Source organism: Leptonotus elevatus, chromosome 19 (assembly GCF_054856555.1).
Source record: "Leptonotus elevatus isolate MCC_2025b chromosome 19, RoL_Lele_1.0, whole genome shotgun sequence".
Classification (NCBI taxonomy): Eukaryota; Metazoa; Chordata; class Actinopteri; order Syngnathiformes; family Syngnathidae; genus Leptonotus; species Leptonotus elevatus.
The window spans coordinates 8,559,372-8,576,681 of NC_141257.1; the positions used below are offsets into that span (position 1 = coordinate 8,559,372).

The window sequence follows — 17,310 nt, forward strand, 5'->3', positions numbered from 1 at the left end:
AGACAAATGAACGGGCGCTTGAAAGAGGAGACGATGGGGAGGGGTGGGGGATGGTCGGGGGAGGGCGGGAGTGAGATCACAGAAGAGGACGTGATGAAGGAGGAAGAGAGGCGTATGGCGGCACTGTGGCGGCGTGCATGGAAAGACAACAGAGCGCAGTATTAGGGATTTGCGATAGTTAGAAGGCTACTTTGTACTCGGGATTGAAAGACGGGAGAGGACCAGTTGCATTCTGGGCACAGTTACAGATACGTCTGGACTCAAAAGGCAAAAATAGAACATTAAATGAGCACTTCATTTGTGTTTTTGGCTTCTTTCTGGTTGACGGAGATGGATTTTTCAATGCGGCCAGTTAACAGCTCGTCGCTAACCTAGCCTCGCAACAGCCAACTCATTTGCTGACTCCCACGTCACTCACCAGGGCAGGCCCCACCTTTTAAAGCCACACATATTCAAAGTCAGAGATGTTATCGTGTGGAATGTGAGGATTGCGGCCTAAAGTGGACAGATTTTCGTCGAAATTCTAAACTAACCTAACCTGCGACCTTGAGAATTGTATTTTTTGATGTATCATGTGGAAATGTGCGCTGGTATGTCAATAAAACTCCTTCAGTCCAAACAGGATTAAACTAGCGCTGTCACTATCCTATATTTTTGGAATCGATTAATCTTTCGATTATTCAATTGATTAATCAACTAATCAGATTCATTTTATTTTTGGATTAACGTGTATTACAAAAGCATTTTTTCCCGTGATTACTGTTAAAACACTTTGCCTGTTTGAGTTCCGGATGTGTTAAATCTACCTGTTTTGCATATATATTGTTTCCGGTATGAATTATGGGACGCAGTTAATGAAGTTATAAGGACGTTAATCCTTGTCATATGTATTTGTGCTACCAGTAATTGAATTTGTGTCATATTTAACACGTTTATGTCGGTTTTTAAACAAACCGTGACTTCAGGTTGTGTGTGAAATAATGACATCCAGGACAATTCTGTGTACAAGTTGCATTGCTCATCTGTGGACTGCTTGTGAAATTATGAATTTATATGTTTTGATTGTGGCCTTCTGATTAATTGGTCCGACATTACAATTAAAAAACTTTTTTTTTTTTTTACTTTCCAAAATCTTTTTGCGGCCTAGATTAAACCACTTTGCGGGCCTGATCCGCCCCGCGGGCCGTATGTTTGACACCCCGGCGCAAGAACATACAGTAGGCTTTGATACAGCCTTTCAACTGCACAAAACGGTTGAAGCAATGGTAATTATTACAAAAACGGCAGCCAGCAGGTGGCAGCAGAGTAGAAAAGATCAACCAGGGCCATGTTGAAAACAAGCTGATTTACCCACAGTTCTAAGCGGATTTGTGAATAATGATGAAACTAGCAGATAGAAATATAAGTTTTTTTTCCTGATGAAAAAAGAGACCCGAAGACTCTTTAAATAAGTTTAAATGCAGGATAATTTTTGCATATGGCCTCTCCCTATTATTGTTTTTCAACTTTTGCGGTTGGGTCTGGATCTGGAACAAATCCCAGCTATTCAGCGTATATATATATATTTTTTTTTAAATGACTTCTTGAGCCATAAAGAGACTTCAGCTCACCGACTGTGGGCATGTATCCCATGAAAAAAACGCTGTGGATGCGGGGCTTTGTTACACAGCCCGTCTGGGACCCCCGCCCGACGCCCCCTCGTTTGATAAATGACACGTGTCATTCTGTCAGGCCCCTGCCATCCGGACTGGGAGGCCCCACGTTGATGTATGGCGGCCCCGGCTTAAAGGAAATGGCTGTGTTTTGGCAGCGGCCAGGAAAAACATGGCCTCTGTATAAGGCTACGTGTCTTACAGTGTGTATCGCCGTGTGTGTGCTTATTAGCGACGGCGTACGAGCATGTGCGTGCTCTGAAAGCTGTCAAGCGGACGGGCAGAGGGAGACAAATCATCGTCATGGCCGCCCCAGCTGTTCCCCAAATTTGGTGCGAGGAGGAGAGCGAGGAGGAGGTGGTGGTGGAGGAGAGAGTGAGAGAGAAAAAAAAATCAGGCCGTTGGAGTTCTAAACGGCTGACGCTTCCCAGAAACGGCGAGGACAAGTGGAGCTCACGCATACGCACACAAGCTCGGGATGGGAAGCTAGCCAATCCCAGAAGGAAGTGTTTTCGCCGCACGCAACACGCATCAAACAAACAACAGCATTGCTAGTACCACGTCAAGTCGAAAGCAAGTTTATGTTTTGGGTCTTGTTTCAACCAGTGGTTCTTACATTGGGGGACCTGGACCCCAAGGGTGTACGCGAGCCACAGCTCAAACTTATTTTGCAATAAATATGTCAGATGTTTTGAAAATGTGCTAAATGAGGACCGGTGTGCAAGTAAAACAAAAATAATGTGAAAACCAATGACTCTTCTTAACTTTAGCTTTGGGCTAATTAAAAGTTCTGACATGTTGATGATGTATCGTCACATAAATCTGATGCATGACTAAAATCTTTAAACAAAAGGCATATTATTACAGGAATAAAGTCACATTTTTCTTTAGAAAACATTTATTTTTCCGAGAACGTAATCCTATTTTGTAGGCCGTAAAGACACATTTTCCAGAATAAAATACATATTTGAAGAATTTCGTTGCATTTTTTAAATACAATCATTGAAATATCACTTTCTTCTCTTGTTCTTGACTTCAGTATCATAATACCGAGACTTGTTTCTCATAATATGAACACATTTTTAATCCAACAAAATACTTTTTGGTTCTTGTACAGATTTGCCCCTCCAATACATGCAACTTCTTCCATTTCTATGATATTTAGGGGTACACATGGCTGTTAAATTTAATTGGTGTTAGGATTATGAGAAAAAATGGATGTGCTTTAGCTAACAACTATGTTGCTAACAACTAGCCAAACATGTAAATTACACTAGTGCTATTCTCTTGGAAATTACTCTCATGTGCTATCTATTTCTCTATCTTGCTAGCTAGCGAGCTACCTAGCTACCTACGGTATCTAGCTAGCTGTGTTTTAGGGATTAAATATTTTGACAATGTTTTCATGTAAAACTTTTCAAACAATGACATTTAATGGGCTTTCAATAAACACACAGTTGCATTTTCATTTGTTTTTGGTGATTCTGAATTGTTTTGACAATCTTAATTAAAAGTGTTGCAAAGTGTAATTCTGAATTACAACAACAGAGCTGTCACTTTGATATAACGCAGGCTATGCCTCAAAACTGTGTGATTCTAGAACGTTTTCCGTTTTTAATGACAGTTGGTGGAGGGAGAAAGATCAGGTAATTATTGTGTGATTATTTTCTATTACAGAGATACAAAATAACATATTTAGTTAGCTTTTTACAAACAGGGATCTATTAGCCATGCTCTACCCATTACTAGGTAGAGGAAATTTGTCATTACTGATTCTGTCATTTTCAGTACAACAGTGCAAGAAGTCCACATGAAGTTTAAAAGCTAAAATATTGAAAAATACAGCAAGATATTAAGCTTATACACTTTACCTTTAACTCATTCACTCCCAGCCATGTTCACTGAAGCAATCCCCTTGCACCCGGCCGTTTTACTGGATTTTGACTTTGATTTCCCAAGGCCCTCAGAATATTGTGTTCTATTGCTATAAAACATGTGATCTATTAAAAGAAAGATTCGAGTCTCTTCTTTCATCAGGAAAAAAGTTCAGTTTTGCAGTAATTAGCATTAGAATATACCGGTAGCTAAGTTTCAACATTTTCTACAAACCTGTTGAAAACACTGGGGAAAAGAGCTTTTGCAACATGGCCCTGGTTGATCCCTTATACTTTGCTGCAACCAGCTGGCCGTTTTTGTGATGACTACCATTGCTTTAAACATTCTCTTCAGTTCAGAGGCTGCATCAAAGCCATCTGTATGCTCTAGCATAAAACAAAACATACAAATACGTTTTTGGGACCATAGTAATATTTAAAATAGAACGTACTTATACGTTTTGGGGAGAAAATGAGTTCATAGTGACTAGAGAAGTAAAAACTCACTGTCAAATTCAAAACCGACGAGGACGCTGTTAGTTAAGATCCAAAAGTGGCCAACTGCTGGATTGGCATGCACATTACACATTTCCAGTGGTTTCTACAGCTTGGATTGTTTTGACAGCGTCTGTATGTGACACTTCAAAAAACTTCAAACAATAACACATTTTTCTGCTAGGACGTATCATGTAAACCATCCCCGTCCGTGTCTGGGCAGTTTTCACAACAACAGCAGTGGTGGAGGAGGAGAGCCCCACCTGGAGGTTGTGAACTCTGAGTGACCCCGTTTGGTCGGGCTGAGCGCCCTCCTACTAAACTCTCATAGCGTCCTCTCTCCCACGGCGGGAAGAGGGAGGAGGGGAGACTGGCGAGGAGGGGGAGGAGAAAAAAACAGCGTCATTAGGCTGTGAGTGATGAGTGGCAGCCATGGGTGACATCCTCCCCTCTCTTTTTCTTTCTTTGCTCCGACGTCCAAATGCTTTCGCCCCCCCCCCCCCCGACGCTGCCCCAGCCACCCTCGTTTTCCTTGATACTTTTCTCCCGCTTGCTTTATTTCACCGATCGCTCAAGTCATTTTTCTTTCACTTCTTTCTGTCGCTTAGCCTCCTCTTTTTTCCACTGCCCCCCCCCCCCCTCCTCATTCTTGTCTGCTGTCACTCTTCCCCTTTTCTTTCTTCCCTCATCCTGCCGTTGCTTCTCAGACTCAGTCGGACCCGTCTAGGCCCATGTAGACACTCCGTACATAAAAGATCTCCAAAATGCAAAGGCCCGAAGGAGGGTTGCACGTTTTCACCCCCTCAGATTTGTCAACAGCCCACATTGCTGTTCAGTTTCTGATACAGACATATTGTTGCTCAGAGGTTTTTTTTACAGTAAAAAGTTTAAGCACAAAGTCTGTGTTGGAATTAGAAAGACAACATCAAATCTTGCTTTGGATTACTTTCGGACAGTTGCATTTAAATTAAGTAGTAAAAAGCTCTTCGTTCACTTAAAGTAATAGCGCCACTGTAAAGTTTGAGAAAAAAATAAAAGTTGGACAATTATCAAGTTACACCAAACCCGACGAGCGCTCTATTGAAGCAATTAGTGTTAGCAAATATGAAGTGAATCATTTGGTCACAATTTTCCCTTCTGACTAATTGTAGTATGAATTTGTACTAAATCTCACATTCAAACTTCAACAACAATTGTAATCAACATTTATGCAAAAAACTTGACAGTTTTTAGTCAAGTCGGTTTGTACAAAAGGTGCTGGAAGTAAGAAAACGCACACAATTTTAGTTTAAATGAATCACTCTTCCATCAATGAATGTTCCAAAAACATCATGACCTTAAACATACCTGCGTGGATATAACGACATTTGATATCATTAGCAGCCAAGTCGTGCCTCGCTTTACCTCAGTTGCATCTAATTAATAATTAATCAACAGACTACTGTATTTCTCATGATCAAACCAATCGATTCTTAACACTCAAGAATCAATTCTTATTGCAAACATAGCAAAAAAAATGCTTTTAGAGCGTCGTTACATTCTCAAAGAACTCAAGTCCGCGACTTCAGGTTGTGCAGTTAGAATATAGTTTCTGATATTTGCAACTAACGCTTGCACGATTACGTCCCTTAAAGAACTCTGGATAATTGCTTGCATCGAAGTAGCGAAAATGATGCCGTTAATCAACCCGATCCAATTCTTGCTAATTAGCGAGTCATTTCAAAGTGACTCCTTTGATACGATGTTCTAAGATGTCGTTACATCAAATTAGCAGACGCACTAATATGCTAATTATATCGCTGTAATTTTACCATCAGACATGTTTTTCTTAAGCTGTTTTTTTCTCTCGTCGATCCCTGAAATAACGAATGATAGTATCCTCGCTAAATAGGATACAGAGGTAAAGAGATGTCCTGCTGTTTGTTCAGTCAGACGACTTAGCGATACAGAGCCGGGCTTAGGACCCCCTGCCTAACCCCGTAGGAAGTCTGAGACAAGATTTGAACTTTTGGGGGGGGGGGGGGGGGGCATGTTGTGGCACCTTTTCGTCAAACAGACAAGGGATCTCAAGGTTCTAGCAGCCCCTCACCCCACCAACGCGGTTGAAGCAGGAGACTACAAAGCGTTGACTTTGGCGTAACCTCGAGCAAATGGCGATCAATGGCTTCCCTTTTACGTGAACGCCGCCAACAGAAATATGCTTTGATTCCCTCGGCGAGCGTCATGTTTTATTGCCTGGCACGAAGGGAAATGGCCTCTCGGAAAATATGTGACAGTCATGAGATTTTGACTTCAAAAGAGCGTCGTCTGTCTGTGATGTTCCCGCTTGTTAATATTGAGAAATTAAACTCCAATACAGACTGAAGGAAAACACTAAACAATGAGAATCAAACTTGTCAAACTTTTTTTTTTTAACTTACATTTGGCCAATAAAAGAAACGCATTTTATTTGATTTGTTTGTTGAATCTACCATTTAGGGCCCCAAGCAGCTGCAAACAGTAGATGTAAGAAGTAAATACAGGCACGTGAAGGCAAAACATTAAGCCTATGTATTGCTACTATAGTGCATGCGGTAATTACACTTTGTTAAACCAGTTGATCGCTTTACATTCTTTTATTACGTTTTCTTTCATTTTTATGCAATATACTGCCATTATAGTTAGTGTTCTGGGGGGCTGGAACTGATTAATTGCATATCAGTTCATTATAATAGGGAAACATGACAGACCAAATTAAACTCTTAGGTCAAGGTAACATGGTATCTGGATATAAAAAAATATATAATCTAAAGCCCGATCGATATGGAATTTTTTAGGCTAATTTCGATTCCAATATTTGACTGAATAAAATTCTGATGCTTGAGTAATCGGCTGATTAATTTAAAAAAATCATGAATAGAAAATATATTTTTGGGGTAAATTATAGGAATAACATTTGACTGGTTTATGTTACTTATTATGTTGTCTTATATTATTACAATAGAGAGGAAAATTGGCCGATGTTTTGCAGATTTTTTATTTGTGGGGGACTCTTGAATGTTTTCACAGTTCATTATCGTTGTCTTTGTCTTATGTTGCATGTGGAGGCCGCACACACGACTGACTAAGCCAGTTTTTTGGTAGTCACCCATTGGTCTCTGTTCAAAATTTATAGGATTTATTTTTATTAAAAATGCTTAATAACTGACTAATGAGGAGCTGACTGCTTTTGGATTTTTGGAAGGAGAGCTCTCAGAAGACGTAGGGAGTGCATACAGGCATTTGACAGCCACAATGGCAATTGTCTTAAAATTATACACTCATTTGTCTGTATTTTTACATAAACAATCAGCAAAATAATTATTTGACATATAAAATAAAAACAGACAACAAAAGACTGTGATGCCAAGACAAAACGGCGTACGGTATTCTGCCAGTGTGTGTTGCCATTATGGACGGCTGCACATTTAAAAAATATATATATATTTTTAAACAAAACACTGCAGCCAGACAAGTGAGTGTCCTGTCAAAGTGATGACTTGTACAAGCAGCTGAGAGACCGCAGCAGTGCCTGATGGGCCGGTCGCTTTGCAGGAGGAAGAGGTGGCTCGCTTCATCCTGACGATCTCATTCTTTCAGTCACTGACACTAAAGCTTGTGACCAGAGTGTCAGGACGAAACTCAGCTGGGAAATTGAGGGTTTCACTCCACAGGCAAATTAGCGTTTTCTGCTTTTCCTTACAGGCAGGCGGACGCGTGTCGCTGACATGTCTTGATCTGATTAGGTGATCGCGGACTAACAAAACCTTGAAAACGTCAAAAAAACAGACAGTTTCCATCACAAGTCACTCGATGTGAACTTCAAAACAACTGATGTAAAAATATACAATGAATGTGTAGAAACGCTAAAATAATCATTCTAAAAATGCTAAAATTATATTAAGAAATTATATTCTTATCCACTTGTCCAATAAAAATAAGAGTAAAATAAAACCATTTTTAAGTTGTGAGGTATTAAAAAAAGAAAATGGTTTTGTGACGCAGAGGCTCAAATAATCCACAAAAAAGAACCCCCCCAAAATGCTAACTGGCTATCAATTAGCATAGCGGTTCCCTAAGGCCACAGCCGCCAGGTGCAAACGACACTGACAAGGGTAAAGTATTTCTTTCGAAAATGCAGCTCTCAGGGAGAGAGAGAGAGAAAAAAGAAAACGACATGGGGTGCCTCTGCGGTTGTACTTCGTAATTGACACCTGTCACAGCCACGGAGGCAGTCGCAGCTGCGAGTGCTGTTCGTCTGTCACTTTCGATAGCTTTCATTCACACGGGGACGACTGTCACCGCCCCGCCCGGCACGCTCATCTCGCCGTCTGGTGTCTGCTGCTTCGCCCTCCCAGATGTTCAAGGCTGCTGGAGGCCACTTCAGGTAAGCCGAGGCTACTTTACCAGCTCTGCGTTAAGTTGACTATCATTTTTAACTCCAATATTGATACCCCCGCTATTATCGTAGCTTATCCTTCCTGCCTTTGCTACAGTGCATATTTTGGACATACTAACACTTTTGTGTAAATTGTTTTTCCAATACTGTGCTGAATTATTGTGTGCTCTGTTTATCTATGTTTCAAGGTTTATAAATACAGTACCGCAACATCTATGCTAATTTCCTTTAGCCAGTTTATGGTCTTTTACATTGTTAGCATTAATCTAGCGGATTATAATCGAAACTCTATGGTTTGGTTGAACATTTCTGTTTAAGTATAAAATGTTTAATTCTACTTCATTTAATGTATTAGTTTTACAGTAAACATCAACTGTGAGTGCTAAATTAAATTAAATGTAAAGCAAGCATGATTTGTCTCTTATTCGCAAAACTATGCATTATATTATATTATGCAATTACTGCATTATTGCAAAAGAGTGAGAACAAGTGCCATGTTTTACTTTAATAGTTGCACTTTAACACACCAATACCAATGAGACAAACTAACAAACAAAAGATGCTAAGCGAAATGTTGGTAAGCAGGTACTGAAGACTGAAGGATAACAGTGTGGATTCCAGAGCTAAACCTCAACAGCAGGCTAAGCTAATGTTAGCCTAGCGTAATGTAGCATATAGCAGATACTGTGCAACTGTGTTGCGAGAGGACACAAAATGGCTTCCAGGTCATGTATTTTCTGAGAATTTTATGACAACAAATGGGATTGTTTCTCAAGTCAAAGATAACCAAACACTTGTATATGCCTGAATTGTGTCATTATAATTCTTGAAAATCAAGGAAATCAACCAAATGATGCTGAAAAATGCAATCCAGCAATGCAACTAAGTGAAAACAAATCATGTGGCAATAAAACTAATGTGAACACAAATCGCCCAAGGACACACACGTTGTGATGTAACACAGTGCCGCAAGTGGACAACAATCGTAAAAACGCCAAGGTGTAAAACTGCTGCAAGCAAAGCAACCGTCATGACAAGCCCATAAAGCCTTCCCTAAATCATGACTCATCACTTTTCTCCCTCTTTTCCTTCCTTTCTGTCCCACGCACTGAAACCTGTACAACTAAAAATGAGCTATGATCTCATGCGGCTGCGTCTCTGAACTGGGTTCTGTTCTCTTTTTCATGTCTTTAAACAGCAAATTAGCATCAAACGCAGGCCTGATTAGTGGCGACGTCTTACCTGCAGGGCGTGCTTATGCCACAAAGTTTTTTTGTTTTGTAAAAAAACGAAAATAGGGGAAAATAATGACTTTGCGTCCTTGTCAAGGATTCTTTTGTTATATTCGAGTGGAAAGCCAGGCTTTCCTGTTTCCCCCTCAACCTCATTAAAGTCGCGGATAAGTTTACCTCGCGGCGGCGGGGCTGAATGCCTTTACGTCGTCGCCTGGCTGGCCGGCCAAATTTTCACGAATATCTGACTCCTTTTGATTCTTACTCGTCCATCTTCATGCGTCACTGTAACCTCCGCCAAGGAGACACCGTGCCAGATGTAAGACAAATATACATTCTGTTCAGCTTTTTAGTGTAAACTTTAAGTTCATCTGACATGAATTATAATACTTGGCCTCCCCCATCAGCAGTTGAGTAAACAAACCTCCTTGGCCACTATTTGCAGAAAGCCAGTATATATCCACTGACTCCTTCAGTCAATGTCACCCCTTAATGATACTTTGCATACGCTTCCTTATCACTGGATCACACTTGCACAAACTCGCACGCGTACACACGCTGCGTTCCTGTGTGTACCTCAAAAATTTCCTGCCGCTGCACGCCACCAAGCCCTGACAAATGTCATTAAATGCTTTATCGGATGGCATCCAGACAGGAGTGTCGGCGAGGTGCTAATAGCGTGATGCTCGCCGCCCTCCTTGGCTGACGTGCTACATCGCCATGCGGGCTAACAACAACAACAGCAGCAGCAATAATACAATATATTGTTGCCTTTCTTTTGATGAAAAGCAAAATGTAGTTTGCGGTCTGTTTTAAGCATTCACTTCTGCAGTCCGTTTTGGTCGCAAATGTATTCTGTGCTCCCCTGCTGCCCGATGCCTCCATCATTCCAACGTTTGGGCAACTTAAAAACAAAACCCAATTACTTTTAAATGCTGTTTAGACAGCAAACAACATCCAAAAAGACGTAGCAAGTACATACTTGATCAAAACATGAGATGAATCAAATTGCATAGGCTCAGCGAAATTCAACTCATCATAAACATTCCCCAGCCCGCTTAGGGAGCAAATTAATTGGGCCCGAATGAACAAACACTGGAAGGATTAAATTACACACAACTGACCAAATTCTCAAAGATCAAAAATCAATGTTGATTTATCATGGTGGATTTATCATTTGTACCAATACCAGCAACGTGTTTAGGCAGCACGCTAATAGGGCCTGAATGAATTGCACCTGCTGCTATTTTGTGGCCAAGTAATAACTCCATCAATTCAAAAGAGTGATGATACCAAAAATAGCCAAATGACACAAGATCGAGCAAACAAAGGCAAGCATTTGCTCTCGACTTTTGCTGCCTGTTTAGGCAGCAAACTAGTTGGGCCTGAATGAACCGTGCAAAATGGTCAACAATTGATCATGCCTGTTAGTAAATCTTTCGCTCATAAGAATCACATCACCGGCGCCTCGCTCGAGAACAACGAGGCACTCAAAATGCACTGGGACCATCCCTCGTCGTCCTTTTTTTCCTTCCCTGTGACTGTAATGCAATCTGTGTCATTGTGTAATTACTCTGCCGTGTTGAGTGATTAGTTGACACGTTCATTACAAAGAGTGGCGCACTTTGATTTAAGATTTTGTGGCTGGCAAAAGCGAGAGCTGAGATGACTTTTTTGACTTTGAACAAAAATGGGGCGGTGGGTAATACGGATAAATATAGTAACCTCAACATTTAATATTGTCCTTCAGTGGCTGGCAATTTCTAAATGTGTCCATTTCCTTGCTCGAGATGCCACACGTTCTTGACTAAAGCTTCTCTAAAAAAACACTTGACATTGCTGTGTTGATTTTAATCACCCATCTTCCGCATTTTAAACACGCCTTCCCGAAAATGACGACAAATGACTGCAGCAAAAAAGAGAAAGTAAAAAAACTACACTAACTGGTACCGTGCTGAAATGGTGCCGCGCTGAACTACGCCGCCAAAACTAACAGATGCACTAATGTGGTTCCAGATGAGGGAACACTGATGTATTGTCAGTGGCCATAAAGGAGATAGGCCCGAATGCCATTACAGGGTGTAAAAGCATCCCTGTGACTGATGAAACGGAGCCTAGTGGAAGAACGAACACACGCACGCACGCACGCACGCACGCACGCACAATGTTCCCTCTTTCCCTTGGAGGAGCCGAGGCTGCTTTTGTATTACACCTCAGGGGACAAATCTGGTGATATTTGGCCAGAGATGTAAACACGCTCCCGGGAGGGACGGCGGCGTTGTAAGCTTAGATGTGCGTGTCGGGCACTCAGTAGGCCGAGAAACTTCCTGTGAAATCAACGAATGCACCGCGTTGGAGCTTATCGGCAAGATTTATCCCAGTCCGGGATGTAAATAACAAATAACAACCTGATCTGAAGAGATTCTAATGGGATTCACAGGCCAAAGAACAATGTTTGACTTTTTCCTTGCCGATTGGCTGAGACCAATCACATGACTCTTCCCCCTTACGTTAAGGCGTGTGACATCCATTTGGACTTAAATATGGTTCCTTGCATCATGAATCACAATCTGGATCAGATGAGGATCAAACCTGGTTGGCCAACAGTCCTCGTGATCGCGTGTTCGCAATTGTGACATCATCAATGTGTGGATTTAATCAAAGGAATCGGTATAATGCATCAAAAGCGGGACATGATGTTGCGCACAAACAATTCGAGTGAAAACATACGCTCCTTGGTGGAGGTAACCGCAACGGTCAAAGGCTTCCCACTCCACACCGAGACGCCCTTCTTTTGCGGCGTGCTCTTCAAACGGCAGCGCGTCCGTCAGCCAAGCCCGCTGTCAATTAGACATTACAGCCACGACCAGTTCAAAGTGTCCGCGTCCGCAACCTTGATTAAGTCTGCTTAACCTCACATTTCCTCGCCGACGCCTGCTTAGCATTCCGCTCGCTCGGCTTTGGTCATCGCGGCGTGGACTTCAAACGGCTTCCGCTGCCATTTGGGTGTCAATCACATAGGCGCGAGACCCTCGCAGGAAACTTACAGAGACCTGAAAAGTCCCGGCAAGGCACGTCTGAGTGACTTTGAAATCATGATGCCATATTGTAATATTTTTCTAAAAATATCTTTGAGGACCATGCGCGATACATCATCATATCTGCGGAACTGATGTCCTGCAATTCTATTTGTATGTAATGGGACTAATGCACAGATTCACAATTTGACATCATAATAAAAAATCCAAGACGATTAGTACAATTGTTGTATTACCGTGACTAGTCTTTTAATGTTGGGGAGTACGGTTTACACTCAAAAGTTGTTAGCCAAGCTACATTACTTATTTTCAATCCCTTTCATCTGCATTCACATTCCAACTGAGTAAAAACTTGAACTGATCATTATGAACTATGGCAACAGATACGATGAAAAAATGGCCACATAAACTCGACATCTTGCATTTTTCTGCCCTGCTGGCCCCCAACACGCACAGGCCCTCCCCACTCTCTCATTGCTCTATGCAAACTGCACAAACACGCAATGAGGGGACAAACTCAACCTGGTAAATATTCAACCTTCAGAGGTAGTCGTAACAGGCATTGCTTGTGTCAAAGGGAATTCGGCTATTCTGTAGAAATACTGTGGTATGACTTCTCCTATCCTGTTGTCGCTGTCCGACGAAGATTTGATACGTATCAATGGGCGTCCCGCTGCCGCTGACGTCAGCTAATTATCTGATGACGGGGACGGCGTGTGTCTGTGTGAAAGCACGCAGTTATGGTGTCGCCTTTGCTTGGTTTTGTGCTAAAGTCAAAGGCGAAAAGACATCAGGTCCTCTTTCTAACATATGTACAATTAAACATAAGTACAACTTCAGACTTCCCATATATAGTATATCACAATTTTCCCATTATGATTCCTACATCTGGATAAAGGAAATGGGGAAAAAAATGGCCACGCTTGTCATCCTGGATAAATCTAAATATTTTTACCAAGAAACCTGAACAGGTAATACGTGTGTAATCTTTCGTGACAAAAAAAATACCTATTCAGTGGTCAATTCTTGCATGGTAGGCTACTTGTTCATAAATGTACAAATCGGGTCGCGACTCCTGCTCGTCTGACACCTCCCGAACACAGAGGTCAGGTCACGGCGTTAAGAGGCTCCTTTTCCGGCTTTTTCTTCCCCTGTGATCTCGCTACGCCCCAGCACCCTCCTCCTTCTCCTCTTCCCCCTACACATCCCCCCCTCCCTCGGACCTCCAGAATGCCCCCCACCCCTCCTTTTTGGGGAATTAATCGCCTTGCATTCATCCCCCGTTTTGAAACTTTTCTTTCAATTTGTCAGGTGGGGTTCCAAAGGAAAAAAATAAAAAGGAGCGACCCATTGAGTCCAGCTGCTGGGCGCATGCGTAGCCAATGATTTGGTTGATGTTTATCACCAATGAATAGATGAAAGGCGGTGGCGTGACAGGCGATCAATCAAGCATCAAATCGAGGATGGCAATGCCGGAGCGAGCTGAAAATAAGACACTTTTGCTCTTTTTTGGTGCTGTTTTATCCATACGCTTCAAAGGCTTTGACACATTAAAACATTATTTATTTATATTTTTTTAATACATTTGAGTTGGAAGAAGTTGCTTCATGACAGCAACATTAAAACCAAGATAAAACAATCTAAGAAGTAGTAAGGTTACAACAGGAGTCCTTTTAGTTACCATAAACACAAATTTATGGGTAAATATTAGTAAATTACTAGTTTCGTGTCCATAACACGTATGTTCCCAGGATAAATTAAATAGTAAAACATTAAGTTGTTACACATTTAAGTCTACCACCAAAAGTAATTTTATTCCCTGATAAATCCCCAACGCACTAAATTACCCATTAAAAATACAATTCTAAGTTCTGTGCTTCACTTTGCATAAATCGAACACATCTCTAACTGTTTGATTACATCAATTAAAATGCGTGTGGTGCGCGAGGGTGTGTTTGTTTACTACACCGGGACGTACCTGAAGAGCGTCGCGGTGCTTGCTGCTTCCTCCTCGGCATGCTGCCGCTGCTGGACTTTTCATGCAGACCCCGAACTGCTCAAAAAAAAAAAAAAAAAAAAAAAAAAAGCGGCTGCGAGTCCCGGGAGTCTTCGCGTAGATCCTTCTTCTGCGTTGCTTGGATTTTAAAAGAAAATTCGAGCTTTTAACTCATTACTCGTGGTGAGTATTTCCGCAGGAAAAACAAAAACGGGGGAGAAGGTCCGCGAAGTTGCCGGAAGGCTCCGTGTGGATGTACCGCAGGCGGCTCGGGAAAGGAGGCGAGGGGTGACCCCCTCCGTTCCAAGACCCTCTTTTTACGGGACTATTTCCTACCTTTAGCGGCCCCAAAAGTACGGCGGAGCAGTTCGGAACTCTCGTGGGGGGGCAGCGGCGGAGGCGGGGGGGGGCTTCCGTGCTGTGGGCCGTGGGAGCTTCCGTGACACTCTGTGGGAGCGAGCAGGAAAAAAAGAGAGAGTGACACGTTTAGAGCGGCGTGTCAGTCATTGGGCGTGCGCGAGCCCGCGAGACTCACAGGAGCGCGCGCGCTCCGTCAACGTGATTGTTAGCGAATTCCAAACAAACAAAGCGTCACACAGCGAGACGAAGACGAGATTTGGGGGAGAAGAAGCGAGCTCCTCCGCGGCGTGGATGAGGAAGATGACGGCGCGGCTCGCTCGCACTGATGGACGGACACACGCAACGCAGCGCAGCCGGGGCCGGCCTCTCCGCTGCTTTTTTACTCCACCCCTTCAAGGCGCGTCACCCTGACAAGCCGGAGCCCACCTGTCCGTCAATCCGCTGCCGAGTGTTTACCAGGCGGCGTCACTTTGACATAAACACCCTCCCACCCATTCACACACACACACACACACACACACACACACCCGAGTGTGGTGGTGGCATCATTGTGGAAATCTTTTTTCTTTTTCTTGTAAGGGGCCAAAGCGCTTTCGATGTAAATAGCCTACTTTACAAAAACATATGCGATATATTTTATGGGTCATTACAGAATTAGGAGGTTTTCCGCCCAACCATGACAATTCAAACTAATTAATTCACCAAGACAAGATTCTAACTTTTAAATAGCTCGAACATCTCCTATATGACTTCCCTTAACCCTTCCTCGTTATGACCAACTCGCATATCAAATAACCGATGAAGTAAGTTTTAAATCACTTTTTTAGAAATGTGATTTTGTTTACGTCTTTCGACTAATTGTTAACCTTTTTTCATACATGTTTTAAATCTGTAATTATATGCTCTGAACATACATGCAACCCTGTTATTTTTAGCCACATAGAGGACGAGAAAAAAAAGTCAGCTATATGACTCAGCAGAAATGACATCATCAAGCTAATTACTCTGACCAAGGGTAGACTAAAGGTAAGTACTCTCCTTTTGTTGTTGTTGTTTTTTTGTGTGGAATATTTGCAGTCATAATAGAGTGAACTAAAACCTTCACAACCATCAGAAAAATAAATTTATAATATCAAAGTATTATCAAGATAAGTATGTTCTTGACCGGTTAGCATAGCAGCTAACACAATATAACACAATAATGGTAAATTGGCTAGTAAGTTGGGGCATTTGTTAAAAATGTCAAAACTTTAATCCACAGATTCTCATTTTATATAGTAAGAAACATTTGTTTGACTGTATTTCCCAAAATAATTTGTAACTCTTCCCCCACCACGGACTTCTACATTCAGTGAAAGTAAGAGATACTTTTAAAGTTGCCGTAGCATTTCGAGTTGTTTTTTTGGGGGGGGAGTGGCACAAAAGAAGTGGCGGATGAATTGGTTCCACCTTTCTTCGGCGGCTTCACGCGGAGGGGAGGGGCTCCCCTATCCACCACCACAAGGAGGTGGGGCAGGGGGGCTACGTTAGCCAGCCGTTCCCAAGCGTTAGCAAAGTGTTTATAAAAGCGGGCAAACAGCGGCGGGGTTACATCGCTAATGCCTCGACGGGGATGAACATTTAGGAGGACGGCTTCCATGAGCGGGAATATTATTACATGCCGGACGGAGAAAGTTGGCGGTGAGTGCTCGCCATGGCTACACGCGACAGAGGGCTAACTAATGAGCGCGGGCGAAGGGAAAGGACCGCCCTCGGAACACAACACGTGTCCATCCGCGTCTGTCACCGCAGCCTGCAACGCTGATTGACGGAGAGTGGTGACGTCACTACAAGGAGGGGGGTGAGGGAGCAAGATGGGGGGTGGGGGTGGGGTAGGGCGAGGGGGCTTTATCTTACATGGAATGGCTCCTGCACAACAAATATCCTCTTTTTTTTTAACAAGGTGCCTTATGCAATTTACATAATGAGTTTAAATACATTTTTTTTACCTATTCTATGACAAAATGTCACTTTTTAAGATTTTAACACAATTTATTTGCTTTGAATGTATAATTAAATAATACATATAAGCAACACTTGGAGAACATTTTCATTGAGGTGCCTATTGCAATTTAAATTGAGTTAAAACTTCCCCCCCCTGACTCACTAATACAATTGAAAGAAGGAGTTTGATTTTCAAGTGATAAATTGTGTTTTGAATGCATTTTAAAATATGCACTTGTTTCAATAAGACGTAAAAAAAAAAA

The 17,310-nt window shown here is 42.2% G+C and overlaps 1 protein-coding gene and 1 long non-coding RNA gene across 4 annotated transcripts in view; both read right to left on the reverse strand.

The window, feature by feature from the left end:
- The window catches only part of LOC147157787 (teashirt homolog 1-like), a 31,475-nt gene extending 16,444 nt beyond the window's left edge, over positions 1-15,031 (reverse strand). The window contains exon 1 of the mRNA XM_086062146.1: positions 14,687-15,031. Within this exon, the coding sequence (XP_085918272.1) occupies positions 14,687-14,726 (40 nt within the window). The 5' untranslated portion in view covers positions 14,727-15,031. The remainder of the gene's footprint in view (positions 1-14,686) is intronic.
- The window catches only part of LOC147157786 (uncharacterized), a 139,576-nt gene that overhangs the window by 28,823 nt on the left and 93,443 nt on the right, over positions 1-17,310 (reverse strand). For all 3 annotated transcript variants that reach the window (XR_015091119.1, XR_015091118.1, XR_015091120.1), the window contains exon 5: positions 15,041-15,151. This is a non-coding gene — a long non-coding RNA (uncharacterized LOC147157786). The remainder of the gene's footprint in view (positions 1-15,040; positions 15,152-17,310) is intronic.